At 33.3% G+C, this 17,501-nt stretch overlaps 1 protein-coding gene across 2 annotated transcripts in view; it reads right to left on the bottom strand.

Moving 5' to 3' along the window:
* Positions 1 to 17,501, bottom strand: part of LOC130444759 (kelch-like ECH-associated protein 1) — a 29,948-nt gene that overhangs the window by 8,533 nt on the left and 3,914 nt on the right. Inside the window, exons 1-6 of one of the 2 annotated variants that reach the window (XM_056780043.1) lie at positions 13,589 to 15,203; positions 8,317 to 8,449; positions 5,226 to 5,504; positions 4,708 to 4,857; positions 3,242 to 3,520; positions 777 to 968 (exon numbers count right to left, since the gene is read on the bottom strand). In XM_056780043.1, the coding sequence (XP_056636021.1) occupies positions 777 to 968; positions 3,242 to 3,520; positions 4,708 to 4,857; positions 5,226 to 5,504; positions 8,317 to 8,449; positions 13,589 to 13,626 (1,071 nt within the window). In that variant the 5' untranslated portion in view covers positions 13,627 to 15,203. Of the gene's footprint in view, positions 1 to 776; positions 969 to 3,241; positions 3,521 to 4,707; positions 4,858 to 5,225; positions 5,505 to 8,316; positions 8,450 to 13,588; positions 15,204 to 17,501 lie in introns of those variants that run through there. The other variant, XM_056780044.1, reaches the window with a different exon arrangement.

The following is a 17,501-nucleotide window of genomic DNA, read 5'->3' as shown; positions in this document are numbered from 1 at the left end:
ATAGAATAATTTAGATAAATTATTCAAGTTAATTAAGTGATAGTGATAAGTGAGTAATTATAAGTTAGTGTAGTCTATAGTATTTAAATAAATTAAGATTGTAAAAGACAGTATTTATTAATTCACCCCGCGAATAAAAATCGTACAAATAAATAGGAAAAATATTACATTTGTGTGAGAAGTGGAATATTATGAATAAATAGACATAAACAAACATGGCGAAGAGACTTGTTGACCTGAAAGTGACTGAAATGAAAGCCGAACTGGAGAATTGCGAGTTCGGTAAGAAGAGCGAATTAGTAGAAAGACTCAAAGTGGCTCTGGTGAGGGATGGATGATCTCGTCAATTTTCACTAAAATGGACGATAAGATTTCAACTCTGAAGAATAATTGCGCCAATATTGACAAGATTTTCTCCACGAAGGACGACATTTCAACTATGAAAAATGATATGGATGACACGATTGCCGCTCACGTTGAAAACCAAGTAAATAAACCGCCTGCTATAATAAAAACTTATACAGAACAAACATCAAAGGGAATCCAATATTTCAATAGTATATCAAAAGTTGCCATCTCCACCTCAGCAAGCGGAACTAACATTGACATTGATGCACGTTTAGAGCGTTTACCGCTCAAGCTTCCAGAATTCTGAAGGTGAAATTATCAAAAACTCGATTTTTTTAAATAAACATTCTCATTACTAACTCAACAAATAAGGCTGAGAAAATGGTACATGATTAAACATTAAAATTTAGGAATATTCTGTTTTTTACCTTTAAGAAAGCGCCTCCTAAACCAGACCGGGGTACTGTTAATCTGGAAAGTTTATACCATACTTTTTCGTCAACATTGTAACCTTCTAAGATATCAAGAGATTGTCGAAAATATCCTCCTGCCACATATATCACTCGAGGAATATTCGGACATCGTTCTTTCACACCAGTTCGTACATGCAAAGTTAAATCCTACGAAAATCAAAAGCAATTACTTTTTGCGAAAAGGTTCTGTCTAAAAGTTTTAAAAAGAAATTTCATATGTTAGAAAATAAAAATATGTAATACGAGGGCCGTTTTTTTCCAACCTCTTCAAAAAAAGTTGTCGCCAATGAATTCATGTACAATCAAGACCTTAAAACTTCTGGAAATTTCGTAGACAAAGGAGTAATGGGGAATCTACGGTTTTCTTTAACCATTCTGTAAACTCGTTGAACCAGGTCATCTGAAACGATAGATTTGCGTCGTCGACATCATTCACGCACGACACCATAACTCATCAAGTTTTCCTCATACACACGACTCATCCTTCGATGGATTTCTGCAGCACTATGGCCTTCATCCTGTACAAAACGAATCACACTCCACACTTGGCGGGAGCATCAATATTGGCGAACATGTTTACGTGGCTGTAGCACAACGCCGACTGACCCTGAATGTCAACAAGGACGGAGTGTGTAGTGCTAGAGCTACAGCGCATGCCCGCTTTCTTCTGTCCGCGTAGCTTCTGCACGGAGCGATCGGAGTTTGAAAAAAAACGGCCCTCCTATAAAATACATGGTAATAGCACAATTGTGAAACCTGATGATAGATAGAGGCAAGAACTCTAGATTAAAGAAACATTTAATAAGCTTTACATTTCTAGAGATGTAAAACGATACATGAAAAAACCAAATCGTAACACCTGGCAAAGTCGTTGGAAGTTAATAAATCCAGTTTGATTTATCTAGACGATATATGGCTGTCATTAACCGATTACGTATTGGCAACACTCGCCTAAAAATTCACGAACAACGAATCACAATTTTTTTTTTGCAATTCATCTAAATCGCTTCGGTCTCTCTTATAAAAGTTATTAATTTATAGAAATGACACTCTCCTTTCTAACGTTCTAACTTAATCCACTCGAACTACTGACCAATCTACTAAGTAAAAGTGAATCATTCCATCATATATACGAGGATGCTCCCAGAAGTACCTAGCCTGACCTAGAGATGACGGTAGTTGCTTCAAAAAGTACATAATCTATACAGTAGATGTAGCCACCAACACACACAATTACACTGTATGACGCGCGTTTCGTTAACCAAGTTATCGTCTTCGGAGACTGAAAGTAAACTCGGCCTTCAGTCTCTGAAGACGCGTTTGCTCACAGCGTCGTGGAGATGTTTCCAACGAGTGATTGAGAATGTTTCACACAATTTTTGCACCTTTCAAAATCGTTTGGTGATACAGACGCCACATACTCAATACGATCTGGAGCGGATGCCACGCTACGGAGCGCTTTTAATTTGTGCTAGGATTTAAATTAAAAAAAAAAAGTTGTGAAATTTAATCCTTCGAGTAGTAACTTCTTCTTCTTCATTTTGAGTGCAAGTAAATTACGTCAGTAGCGTTGTATCGCATGTCTTTTCAATCTCTGCTAATTTCCATTATTTTACAATATTTTCAAATTAAACATGACCACAACAGATCCGTGCAAACCATGTTAAAGAAACGCGCTAAGTAAATGGTGGCGAAAAAAGAACGCATGAATTTGGGTTGAGTAATAGGAGCGGAGGGGACGTAATGGCGCATCGCGTTTTCGCTAATGAACCACACTTCGTTGGGTGCCTCTTTTTGCACAATCGGTTATGAAGCAGAAGTCGTTAGGTCGTCCTCGTACGGCGCGAAGTCCACAAAATGTCGACAGAATTAGGGCGTCGGTGCTTCAAAGTCCTCGCCGCTCTATTAGGCTCCAATGAATAAAGTCATATATTGGATAATCTAAATAAAGCAAATTATACTGTTTTGAAATTTATGCGTTTCTTTTTGCGCCACCTTGTACACTAACTCATAGGTAGTGTGGAAACGTGTGCTTATTACGACGATTACAACTTTTTGAATCGTTATATCTCAGAAACGCTGACTAGTAGGAGAAAAGTTGATTTTTTGTAGATAATTTTATGATCTACAATTTTTGTATGAAGTATTTTTATGATAAAACTTACCGTTTCGCAAAAAATGACGAAAAAACAATTTTTTAGACCTTTGACCTTGAATAAAATTTTTTCCATACACGATAATGATGGGCAGGTTTCAAATTTCATTTTCAATTATATTTTAAGCAATTTTCACTAATTTTCAGATTGGTGGGAATTTATGTAATTTCGAATGTCTAAATTGACCGGACTATAATTAAGAAATAAAACTTTTAAAAATACCACATTTTCTAGGCATTCCGGTGAAGTTTTTCACTAACTCACCTTAAATATTCTGGCTAAATATTCTTTACAGGCTGGGGTTTTCTTGATAACCTCGCAATTTGTCATTTGGTCATTTAAAAATTTCGGCGGTAAAAATTGGCATCGTACAGCGTTCAAAATAAGTTCCATCTTTTTGTGTCTATGCTCTTCGTCGTACCTAACCCATTTTAAAACTGCATTATAAACTTCTTTTTCGTCTTGTACATTTAATTCATCTTTTTTTATTAAATTTATTACTTGAAGCGTACTTAATTGTAAAAATTCTTCCTCGTGGGATATCTGAAATAGAAAAATAATAGTATATAACGAACACATCTCCGCCCTGGAGCCGGTCCTGCTTGGATATAGTAGAATTTTAAAATTTGGCGAATGCCGCATTTGATAAAATACCCGGAATTCATTTGATCTTTTTTTTATATCAATTGTTATAACAAGCGGTTTATTTACATTGTTTCTTTTGAATAAGGAAGGTCTATTTATTTATTTGTTTTGTTTCATTAATTTTTCTAGAACTTTTGAAATATAAGGAGTTTGTGTACCGTAGCTTAGTTCAGTTTCTAATAAATAGTCGTGAACAGAACGAATTAGAAAAGTAATCGAAGATTTCAAATAGATTATTAAAGTTAGTCAAGTGTAGTGTATAGTATTTAAATAAATTAAGAACGTGAGAGACAGTGTTTATTAATTATCCCCACGAATAAGAACAATTATTCACTACAATTTATAGGATTTTTCAGGAGGCAACTGAAGAACTTGTTTTCATCGAGACCTTATACCTACAAGAGCAGTTAAAGCTTGCTGCGTGTTTACAGCTGATCTATTAATCCCACTCCTCTTAGAAAGTTCAGAATGTGGGATGGCTGTAACTTCCAGAGATCTTCGTTTTCTATTTCATACACTTCCAGGTGTCTTGCATCTTCAGATGTCCGTTAAAGCAAGAGTGTCCCGACAAGATTCCTATTAGTATTTAAGCTGGTACATTCAGCAGATCTTCTCTGGTTGTAGTTTCCCAGGAGAGTCTGAGCCTCTGTAGATTGTCCCAGTAATTGGTTTTACCCCTTTCTATCTCCTTTTCCAATACTTTTTCCATTATTCTGTAGCTTAACAAACGAGTTAAGGTCCTATGAAGCGTTTGTCCTGGGGTGTCCCCGAATCCATTGCGTATCTCTTTTAACTCGTCCGGAAATTACCAAACTAGTTTGGATTTTATGATATTGGAGCTTAGAGGTCTAATAACATCTCGACTATTGGGCCGGATAATGATTTCCTGTTTGTGGTAGTTTCTGTATTCCTGTAGGTGGATATGACAAAAATTCTTGTCTATTTCCTCTGAGCGAAACTTAGTTGTCTATATAAGACTTTCAAGCTAAACTTTGCAAAGTAGTACATCAAGAAAAACTGAGATACATGATACATTAACTTGAGTGCAATCTGTATGAGGTATAATGGAATTTTAAAAATATTACCTGGCTAAAATTTTGTTCTATATACTGATTGGCCTTTCGACATAAATCGATACATCCGTACTGCTCGGCAAAAGTTGCTATACCAATGGCATTACTAGGATCCAATTGACGTTCTAAAAAATCACAACAAGCTTGGATGACATTAGGAACCTGAAATTGGAAAATCGATTGTTATTAAGCAAACTACATTGTTTCGATATAGGTCCTGGAGCCGGTCCTGTCCGGTTGTAGTGGAATTCTAAAATTCGGCAGAGGCGCGGCACGTTTGATATTACCGGAATTCGTCTGATGTTTGTTTTTATTACAACAGACGATTTGTTTACATTGTTTCTTATGAACTAGGTGAAGTGTTAGTGATAAGTTAGTTAAGTGTAGTGTAAATTAAGAACGTAAGAGACAGTGTTTATTAATTAACCTCAAGAATAGGAAGAGTGTAAATAAATAAGAAAGTTAATACAATATGATAAGAAGGGGTCAAGTATATTTGAATTTCCTACAAAATTAATCAAAATACATACTTGCAGCATGGTAGCAGCAGGCAATAGTTGACATACTGTATTTTCAGAAACCCTAATTTTTCCAGTATACATAAAATGTATTAGCCTAGATAATGAGGCACCCGAAACACCCTGCAATTTAACTCTATCCATATCACATTCTTTGAGACCCCCCGTGAACATGGCCTTGAAGTAGGGGCTTGCAGCCGCCAGGACAACTTTATGCGCATAAAATAGATCCTTTCCTACTTCTAATACTACATCGGTTAGCATTCGGTGCGCCCGCATCATGTCCATTGCCTAAACAAACATAGAGAATAATATGGTATTAAGATATTATTTGTTAGGTTTTATGTTACTAGGATGATTTGTTTCTCACAATATTACACTAATATTAATTGTTATGCCAATTTATTATCATGACACAAATTATCATCACACGTGGATCGAACAAGAGCCTCTCACAACTTGAACTGCACTGGACAAAATACAAAATTGGCCAAAAATCAGTTCATATAATTATATAACAGAAAATTGTCCTTTGAAATTTTGAAATTCAACTATAAACAATTAAATCCTGTAAATACAGTTAAATATCCTGACATCTAAATCGTTTATTAAATTGGCAAAAACATATAATAGCAAAGAAAAAATAACTTGGTCTACAATTACGTAAATTATACTGGATGGGTATGCAGAAGTTCCCAATTATCTATATTCAATAAAGTAATGCTTAATCTATTCAATACGACAGCCATTTTGACAGATTATCACTTGGGTACGGGTCTATTTGAGATAAACCTTTGGCTCTGACGGAAACGTTTTTTGATACAAATTATTTGATCTAACATTAATTTGAATTTAAACAAATGAACAAAAAATCCCAAGGTTTTATTTCCAATAATTAAGCGGGTGCGTCTCGGCACGCTCTCCGTCAGTGGTAAAGAGATCAGTTTACCTGTGTAGCGGGGAGTCTAACTTCGTGACTTACCTTATAACTAATTCGTTGTTGGTTCCAAGACCGATAAATTAAACTAACAATAAAAAAATATCAAAATCGACATTTTCGAAAAATGTAATTGTGTATATTAATTACGTTAACGATTACTTAAAATCATATACATATTTCACCTTTTTTTATTGTCAATCAAATAAAATTGTTGTAGGAAATATAATAAATAAACAACCTTTTCCATTTTTTTTATAAAACGTTTAATATATGTACAATTTTTCAAAAACTTATTTGCTAAAATTAACAAAAGAAAATTTATATAAATTAAATTAAAATTATATTTACAAACAATACACTTATATACTACAATTTCAACCCCATATTTTTATGATAGTTTACGAAACAGTCAACTAAGTACAAGGGGGTTTATTTGTTGATTTGATTGTTGAAAGTTGATTAAAAAAAATGAACAAAAATACACTGTGAGAAATATAGAAACGATATTGTTTTTAAAAGTTAGCATGGGATAAAGTGAAATCAGAAAAAATAATAACAGAATGTTTTATGGAGAAATATATCCCAAAACTTGAAAAACAACTAAAAAAAACAAAACAAAGAATTTAAAATTAAGATAATTCTAAAAATGGTCTCAAAAATAAATGTTTCAATTTACAAGAATGTTTATATACAACTTGCGAAGTTATTTATCAAAAATAATTTTATAAAATACACTGAAAGAAAAATTGAAATTTAATGTTAACGATTTAGTTATTTAGTTGTCTTATTTATTTTTCAACATGATTTTACAATTATACAGATGGAATTTAAAAATTAATAGCTATAACGAATGTGAAATCTACGAAAAATGTGTTTCACTTACCTGAAATTCAAGTCACATTTAAAAACGGTAAACGGCGTATTGTACACTATGTCTTCGAAAATCTCGGGAGTACAAATCTGAGTCCTTTGGTTATAACGGATTGTTTGGTGTTGAGTTGTAAAGTGAAGACAAGGTTACTAGAATAATAGAAGGTTTGTGACATGCGCATGTCAAATAGAACCTCACTAACATTATGTTGGAGTTATGAGGATGTGTGTGATCTCTTGCTGATCTGGCTATACAAACCGGTGAACCGGTCACGTAACTTGTCTACTGGGCATTTTGTTATTGTCACAAACCTTCTATTATTCTAGTAACCTTGAGTGAAGGCAAGCTGCGTATTGAATCGGTTAAGGTCATCTGGACAAATTTATAGTCTTTTCGTCACAATACACTCAATAACAAAATGGATAAAAGGTGGTGAGTACCAAGATTTAGGAAATTACTATTCAGAAGAATGAATTAGCTGCAATGAATTATTCCGGGGTGGCTCTGGACTTGTATTTTTTTAAAACTTCCATAGTTTTCATTTTGGCATCCATTTTATAGTGTGGATGAATTCATTTTAAATCTTCAACCAGGGATAACGCAGTTTTGTATTCAGGTTAACTTTTTCTGTCTTTATTCATCCTCTCGACCATCCTTTGCACTAACTTTGTAATTATTTTATCGTCTTCCCATGTCTTTTTTTTTTTAAATTACGATCACTCTCGTAATATTACGTAACGATTTTGAATTTCACTTATAAATAGCTCAGTATCAATATCCGAATCTCCCAATGATGCCAGATGAGTGAGCACCTACGTGTTGGCGTAAATGGCACAAAATGTCATTCACGCTACTATTCGCACGTCCGCGACGAATTTACCGCGCGTGCGCGGCGTGATCTTTGCGCGCAGCAACTCAAATCTAACCATTTTGGAAAGATTTCAAAGTAAAGTGCTTCGAATAATATGCCCAGTGGTATGTTCCAAACGACGTAATTTCGATTGATTAAGTATTCTACCAGTAAAGGAGACGTTGACGTTACGTTCTACTTCACGTTGACTAGGTGTTGGAACAACGCGAGTGTTTGGATATATAATCTATTGAATTTATGTTGAACGCGAACGGGGAGCGTAAAGTTTATAATTTGATCTAAATATAGCATCAAATAACATAAATTTGAATTTTAAAGTTATATTAGTGACATGATAAATGTTTTATTTTATTAAAAATATAAATTGAAAGTCTTAAAAAATTAGAAAAAGTTTACAATGAAATATAATTTTATTTTCTACCTTCATAGCTTCCTTTAAGTAATCTACTATCATGAATGACATTTCACCGAAGTCCGTACTTCCTCCATTACTTCTTTGGCTTGCTCGCGAGCAATAACTGTTGAAACAGTCATCTTCCCCATCCATTATCTCACTGCAAAAAAATATCACAAAATATGTATGGATCAAATAAAAAAGCAACCAAGGTGTTTCAGTAAATAATTCAATTTTGTAGGTGGAAGTAAACAACTTTGAAGTTTGAAAGGGACAACAAGATATTAGAGGTCTAAAAAAGAGAAATCAGAAGATTAATATTTGGAAGTCAAAAGTATGTTGTCCCAAAATTAACACAAGAATTAAATTGACCGCCATTTATGCTATAAAGTGTTGACAACCTTGAAAAAAAAAACAAATCTACAGCTGACAATTTAGAGTTAGTAAAAAGAAAGCGTTACATGATAGAAGAAATTGCATAATGTGCTGTCTACATTTAGGCGCATCACTCTTTCAATCCTAAATATATCTCACTAATGATAAAAGTTTTTATGTTTTTTAATTTACGACATTTGTATAAATAGACCAAATAAAGTCTTACGTAAATAAAAATTTGATTGTAATTTAATTAAATCAAGAAGTTTAAGTTTTCTTCTCAAAACGCACGTGTATATTATGAGATGTCATTACGTGCATGTTATTGTTAAATGTCATTTACGAGGAATGTTGACAGTGCGATTTTTGACGTTTACAGACATGGGCTTAGAAAAAGTTTGTTAAATCGACTGTGTTCTGTGATCAAACGTCAAGTTGCAATCTTTGTTTATCAAGATAATAAAAATGAATTGGAACTGAATGAATCTTTTATAATTTCGTTTTGAATTATAATAACTGTCTTTATATACATAAAAAAGTCGGTGAGGGATGATTACACCTCTTAGTTCTTTGAAAAAGATCGTTACCGTTAACAATAGGTAACAGTAGCGATAATTTCATACAAAATATGGTCGGAATAGTGTTCTAACTTCGTCAATTGTGGAGAGAGTAATTTAAAAATTCCAGAAGATAGGATCCGTTGGAAATGCCGAACACTATGGTCGTCCAAATGTTAATATCGAAGCAGTACGTGAGGGAGTCGGTGAAAACACAGGAACCTCAATTCGTCGGCGTCGTAGACAAAAATTACAAATTACAAGAAGCTCCCTACAAGATCTGACTCTTAATGCTTACAAAATTCAATTAAACATAAAAACACAACTGAATTCAATAATTAGACACAGCGAAGACAGTTTGTTGAATGTATCATTGAGCATCAACAAGTAGATACTGATTTTTCGAGAAAAATCATCCTAAGAGTGCTTGTAGACGTCCGTTTTTTTCACCGGACAACGGACCGTGTTTTTTGCCGTATTCGCGGTGGTGTATGATTCATAATGGATGTGTGTACTTGCACCGGACATAGGTCCGGCGAACAATATACGTTCCGGTGTAAGAAAGTGTATCGGTGCATGTTGACGTTGCCGGACGTATTGCCTGTTTTGTGTTATGCAATTATATATGGTAGTTAATAAAAAATGAAAGGTTTCTCTCTTCATCCGAAAGTGATTGTAAAATTTAATTTCATCTTCTTCAAACTGCGTAAAAAGTGAAATGCACCATATTGTTCCCTTTCCAATAATATAAGATGCGTCCACAATGAACTTTTACGTTTCTCTATATCTTCTTGTACAAATAGTAGGCAAATACGGTTTTTATTCTTAGTATTCATTTCACACGTGCGTAATCTCTGACTACCAGTTCAAAATTATTAACTAGCGCATGTAAGACGGTAGTACCAGGTAAAAAGAAATATGTATACAAGGATAGCCGTTTATTGCGATAGAACATTTTCACCTTGATGGGTTTTTTAATCGCCACTTTTGTGGTTCGAAGACCCACATGTGATTATCGGAAAACAAATGCATCCATCCAAAGTATTATTACTTGGTGTGCCTTTAGGGCTGGAGACCATACTTTTTTGAAACTGAGGTTAGTCAAGCAGTGACTGTTACTGGTTATTTTTGTTGAAATTAAATAATAAATTTCTTCAATTTCTTAGACCTTTTGATATATCAATGCATCTAAATTTTAGGTCTCTTCTGTTTTAAAATTTTTTTAATAATTTTTCGAAGAAACATAAAATCTTTAAGTCGAAACGACAAATTTTATCTGAAACAATTACTACATTTAAAATATCAACAAGCCCACAACCACCCGGGCATTAAAAAGAGATATTCAACGTAGCATCAACGAAATTCAACCACATTTATGCAGAATGGTCATGGGACATTTTCGACAAACGAGTGTGTATGTGTATGCAAAGTCGTGGTGGCCATTTGTCCATAAAAAACCCTATCGTAAGTACTTTATGATTCATTAAAAACATTACAATCAAAAGACTAAATATAGTGTTTTCTATTTGATTCGAATCTTATTTTTGGGACACTCAATGGTATACATAAAATAAGAAAGCAGTGCCGCCCGTCAGGCTTTCGAAAAGCCGAGAATTACCTGCTTGCATCTTCCCTTTTCTACAAACGTCCCGTCGCGGTCACATCTTGGGGACTTGTGTACATTATATTGAATTTATAATGAATAACCACAAAATTGAACCTTTATTCAAAAATATTATACACTATGTGTGTGAATAAGCTGTTCTTCAATATTTTTGTCAATTCAAATCGCCTATTATGCTTTTTATCAGTAATAATGATTGTGGAAAGTCAAGGAATTGAATTTTTATTATCACTTTGTTGCATCTAACCATTTACTTAAGTTTAATATCGCTCGGCTGATGATTTCTATTTGAACAATCGATAATGACGTCAAACAGTAAGGATGTTAATCTATACAGAGTGATTTGGATCTATTTGTAAAGGTTTTATATTACGAATATTTACAATGATGTCAGATTTTCGTATTTTTTTCTGTTTCTAGAAACAAAATCAACTTTTTATTAAAACTTTTTTCTTTAGATTTAGTTTTTAAAACATATTTTTGTAAACTGTTCTAAAAATATTTCGTTAACAGTTTTATTAATTTTCGTATATGCTTGTGTATTTGAAGGATCAAATCTTGTGAATCAAAATTCGACCACATCTAAATTCCTATCGATGGAAATGAATTATTTTAGGATAAGCGATTTACGAAACAAATCGTTTATAGCGCAATTAATTCACTACTATTCATCATCAGATTATGTATGGTGAACACACTGTTTACACTACCATTACACCGACACTCACAATCACACTTTCTGACGCGCGTTTCGTTTTCTGAAGACGATAACTTGTTTATCGAAATTCGGGTCAGACATTGTAATTATGAGCGTTGGTGTAGTGGTAGTGTATACAGTGTGTTCAGTATGAATGTCACCAACGGTTCGAGAAATTGCAGCTTTGTTTATGTGAGGTTACGTTTTAATACGAGGGTAAGTACACCATAGAGATATTACAGATAGAGTAGGCATGCTATAGGCGCCCATACAAGTGGGAGCGTCTGGCCGATAGAAAGAGAGAGAGAGAGAATAATTTATGTATTGCTGTCTATGTCTAATGGCGCATGCGCGTTGATTAGATTTCGTGTACGCACTTTACCATTGCCCATTGAATCAGAGATACGCATGCGCAGTACGCAAAGAAAGAAAGAGATAGAAATACATAAATGATTCTCTTTCTCTTTTCATTCGCGAGTCGCTTGTAGGCATGCCTACTCTATGGTAATATCTCTATGAAGTACACACGTGTCATAACTTTATTAGAAACAGTAAGTAAAATTTTGTATTTTCTGATTTAAACCATTTTGTGAGCAAACAAGTCGATCTTCATGGAGTTATTTTACTCAGTATTGATGTTGGTATCATTGTTTTTGATAAGTGGTATTACCGATAATCTGCGTCAGTTGTCTGAGTCAGAGTGAGATTATTTGGTTGACCTTCTATTTTTAAAAGTAATGCAGTAACTGACACTTATAAAAGGTTATCTACCTAATCCACCATTATCTGTTTGCCATCAAATGTCAACCGATACGTATCTATTGCGACAAGACACCAGAGTTAGCGAGAAGTGGCCAGTGCGTTGAAAAATATGGTGTTATACATCCAAAGAGATGACCAAGTTCAAGTTCAACAAGAGCTTAGAGAAACGCGTTGTTACAGTCAGAAGAACAGATAAGACAGCTAACATTGCGCCAAAAAGACCAGCTTCTGGTCCCAAATTAACCCCAGCAGACCGAGCAGTCCTACGATTTGCTACAGAATATGTTCTCTTCTCAGACGAAAGATAGATAGCAATAAAAGAAGACGAGTCTACAGAATACCTGGAAATCGACTCGGGCAGTGTTGCATAAACGAAAACGGTTTTGGAGGAGGTTTCAGGATGGTATGGGAGGGCATTTCAATGGAAGCAAAAACCGAATTGATTTTTATTGAAACTGGAGGCGGAGCAGGGAGATTAATGGCGAACTGATATATAGAAGAAATATTAGGAGATTACGTCGACCTTGTGCTAGTTTCGTTGGTGTAAACCTCATCCTAATACAGGATAATACCCGTCCATATATTGTAGCCTCAGAACGGCGGTAGCCCGGACTTAAATCCAATCAAGCACTTATGGGATGAGCTTGGAACAAAAAATTGGGCTAGAAATCCTGAACCAGTCACGAAATCGGACCTCAAAACGGCACTCACTGAGGAATGGGATCGTATAGAACAAGATCGATTGAAGCAGCTTATTCGATCCATAAAAAAACGATGGGAAGCTGTTATTAGAGACAGGGGAGAGAACATTAAATATTAATAGTTTAATTTCAATTAAATCATTATTATGACGAATTTAAACTTGTATTTTCTCTACTGTTTATTGTAACTCTTTTACATTGAGTTTTCAAAGATTCCTTTTCGTTTGATATTTTTTCTTTGTCAAAAAAATGAGTCAATAACAACATAGACCACTCAATATAAAGCTAAGATTAAGGCTTAGAGGAACTAAAATCAGAAAAAAAATGGAAGCTGCAGATTTTTGGCTAGAGACTTTTGATTCTTTTGTTCACAAATGTATAAATATAGAAATATTCATGAACCTTCGTCTTATTGTACATAAAAGTCTAGTATAAATCACGCGATAACGTTGAAAATTTAGAGACAGCTGGACAAATTGATATATAAATATATTGAACTCGAAAATTTGAAATTATTAAAAATAATAAAATATCTATTACGATTATGTTCACTTCATTTTATATAAATAAAAAAATAACATACCCCTCTTTATCTGAATCACTTTCTTTTCTTAATTTCATTAGACCATGTGTAATATAAAAACCATGTGAATATAAAAAAAATGAATGAACACAAGTACGGGTACACTTAAACCGCAAAATAATTATTTAGATATTCATCTTAGCGTTTCGTAAAGGAACTAAAATCCACAATTTTACAACTCTGCATCCATTGTATGTATCTAATCGTAAGCATGACTTTCATAAATAAAGATATCAAATTACAGCTGGACGGCATGATAAATAGCGGGCACGATAACTGAATATGTATAGATATATGTGTTAATAATATTCTTGGTGTGGTTTAGTTTAAGTAAAGTAGTGTACTATTAACCTTTCATTAAAAAGTTTACCTACTAATAACTACCAATATGCAATGTCAAACATATTCGACCCTGATACTTGCTTTGTAATGTGATAAACTACACTTGAGTTAAAAAAATATTTATTTTATCAATAATTTTTTAACAGTCGCGCTTAAAATGATTCATTACTACAGGGTGTTCCAGGACTCGATGCAGAAAATTCGGGAGTGAGCCGATGACGCGAAAATAATGCTGTGACATAAAAAAAATATGCATACAACCCCTCGTTTCTGAGTTATACGAAATTAGAACTTATATTTAAGTGTATTTTCTAAATTATACAATCGAACATTACAAATTCTACTCTACTATCTGAAGCCCGGGGGCGGCTCATACCAAATTGTTAACAATGCGTAACGTTTACAGGGATAACCTGTACAATCTATAGATACCAAAAATGAATTTTTTATCAAAAAGGTATGTTTAACTCGATAAAATTAATGGTGGATATGTAGATTTTTAGATCGTTGTACATGCCAAGGAAACCGTTCGCCATAAAAAGACATTCTGAAGTAAATTATCATTAATTGTTATTATTTATTGGAAATTTCTCAAGGAGCAACTTCTTTACATCTTTCACTTCCAGAAAGTGCATGCCAAGGAAGTATAGGATTATTTAGTAAAACTTGCCTAAGTTCGTTGGTTTCTATATAAGTTGATAATACATTTGTTGGAAAAGTACTGTTTACTGATAAAGCCGGTTTCACACGAGACAGTTTTAGTAATTTTCATAATTTACTTTTATAGGCAGATGAAAATCCTGACGGTACAATTCAAACAAAGAATCAAGATCGATTTTGTGTTAATGTCTGGACAAGAATAGTGGGTAAAAACTCGAATTTAGACCGGTCTCTCTGGATAATCCTCTACTTTCATGGCATGCATTTCTGGATAAGAAAGGGGTAAAGAAGTTGCTCCTGGAGAATCCTACAAATAATTGTTGATACGTTTTCAATAAATGATTAAAATTTATGAATGAGTGAACGGTTTTCTTTGGAATTTACAACGATCTAAAAATGTACATATCTCCTAAACCATATATTTTATCGAGTTAAACAAAAAGTACATTTTTGTTAAAAAATCGATTGCAAATTCATTTTTGCTATCTTTAGAGTGTATAGGTTGACTGTATAAATGTTACAGATTGTCAACCATAGGGTATGAGCCGCATCTGGCCATTAAAAATTCATAATGTTTAAATGTACAATTTAGAAAATATACTTAAATATAAGTTCTGATTTCGTAATTTTAAATGCCTATAACTCATAAACATTATTTTCACGTCATCTACTCACTCCCGAATTTCTTGCATCAAGTCTTGGAGTACAAGAGCGGATCCAGGATCCTGACAAAGGGGGAGTAATTAGTACTAAGACGAGTCCTCCCCCTAAAGCATATTAAGCCTTTTACCCACAAAATATTACGTTGTTTTTGACATTCATATTAATTAGTTTATGTCAGATTCTTCTACTTCTTAGTATTGAATTTCCCGTTTTATTAGGTATTGTTTTGATATTTCGTACTTTTACATATTCCTACTTACGCCCTTTTATAAGAAACAATCAGTTAATTAATCATGGATCCGCACTTGTCGGAGCATCGTGTATATCTTTGGGACAGTAGAATTGACATTAATTTGGGTAAGAAGACTCAGGCTCTGGAGGGAAATTATGGAGCCCGGAAAGAAAAATATAGTTCAAAATTCATTAGTAGGTCGTGACAAAATTATCCTTCCATCATTACATATAAAACTGGACCTTAGATAAACATTTTTCATCTCATTATAGAAAAGATTATACTCAATTCTATGATCATAAAACTCCACTTCTTTCATAATCACCTGGATAGATTTCCGAAAAAATTAGGGGATATGAGCGAAGAGCAGGGGGAGCATATGCATCAGAACTCACCCATAATGGAAGAGCGTTTTTGGCTACTTTTGGTCTCTGATACGTCATTTTTCATAGTTTACACATCAGGTAAAAGCATTGAAACGTAATATGTGAAAAGACATTGCCGTAATTAAGTTGTTGAGATGAATTCCATTGAAAAAATTCCCTTGGATATCGCTACAAATCTAAATTTAACAAATCCTGAATTATACACTGGTAATTCAAGTTTGTTCAAATTGTAACGACCTGGAAATGTATCAGAAGGATATCTGGAAGATGTTATCAGTAAGAAAATTGACACAGAAGATTTCGGTTTCATCCTGTCCATCTATACAGGTTCATCAACTAAATTTTCGTGGAAGAAATTTCTATGTTCATTTACATCGGTTGTTCAACAGAATTTTTGATTACTTCAGAAATGAGAGAAAAATAATCGATTATTTTCGATTACACCAGGGATTATATAATGAATACCGAAAACTGCTTCCAAAAGCATTTATACTATGTTATATTGGATACAAGTTCATTATACTAATTTTATTAACTGAGTATCCGTTAAAAATGAGCACCCTGTAAATATAATACCATTTTATAACCTAATTACAATGCTAGAAAATCTTAATCTATTAGAAGGTCTGCAGGGGTTATTTGTTATCTTTTTATATAAATAAAGTTCAGCGTTTACATAATATGACAATGCAATACTAATTGGAGACTTGCTATCTACTAATATGCTTTCCTTAGGCAATATTATGATTAACAATTATAAAAATCTTTAGTAATACTAAAATTTCCTTGAACTTGGACTAAAATTAGGTTGACTGTCTCTTTTTAATTAGAACTTTCTTTCATATTTTAGAATACTTTCCAGTCATGTAAATCTGACGATTTTTATATCGATTATGAATATTTTATCAACCAACCATTTACTTAGAATGATTGTTTTTTATACCCAGTACGTTAAATCAGAATACGATAGGATGAATAAATTGGTCGATGAAAAAAATTTAGTTTCGGCATTAAGAACCAACCAATGTCGATCAATTCAGTAATCGCAATACTTTTGTAAAATTAACGTTTTTCTTGTATTCTGAAAATTACACATTAGTATGATACCCCAAAAACCACCTATTTTAAAGACTTTTTACACAGATGGCCCAAGGTTGAATCATTTTTTGTAATTAAAGTTTAGAGCCATAGATGGATCTGCCAGCATAACTATATATCAAGTTGGGGAATTTGACACAAAATTGGATAATTTAATGTTGGTATACATTGTACAGTTTCTCTCAATGTTTCTCTTGATGATTCATAATCGTTGTATTGTGCTCGTGTTTTTGTGTATTTTTGATTATGTATAGTGTTAATTGTTAATTTTTTAAAATGACTTTCAATAAAAGTTGTGTATAACATTACGGATCTAATAATGCTTTCGTTCCCAAATCCTTATAAGGAGATTTAATGGATGAGTGTAGGGTATAAACAATACTAAATTATCTTCAAAGGATTTGATATGCGGTTAAGGGATACAATTTATTAAAATAAGGTTTAATTACTTAATATGTTTTCACCTTATATAATAACACGTTCTATTTAGATTATTATTATTATTGAAGGATTATCATATTACTCCCAAAAC

The sequence above is a fragment of the Diorhabda sublineata genome, chromosome 5 (assembly GCF_026230105.1).
Source record: "Diorhabda sublineata isolate icDioSubl1.1 chromosome 5, icDioSubl1.1, whole genome shotgun sequence".
Taxonomy (NCBI): Eukaryota; Metazoa; Arthropoda; class Insecta; order Coleoptera; family Chrysomelidae; genus Diorhabda; species Diorhabda sublineata.
This window is presented reverse-complemented; position numbering and strand designations above follow the sequence as displayed.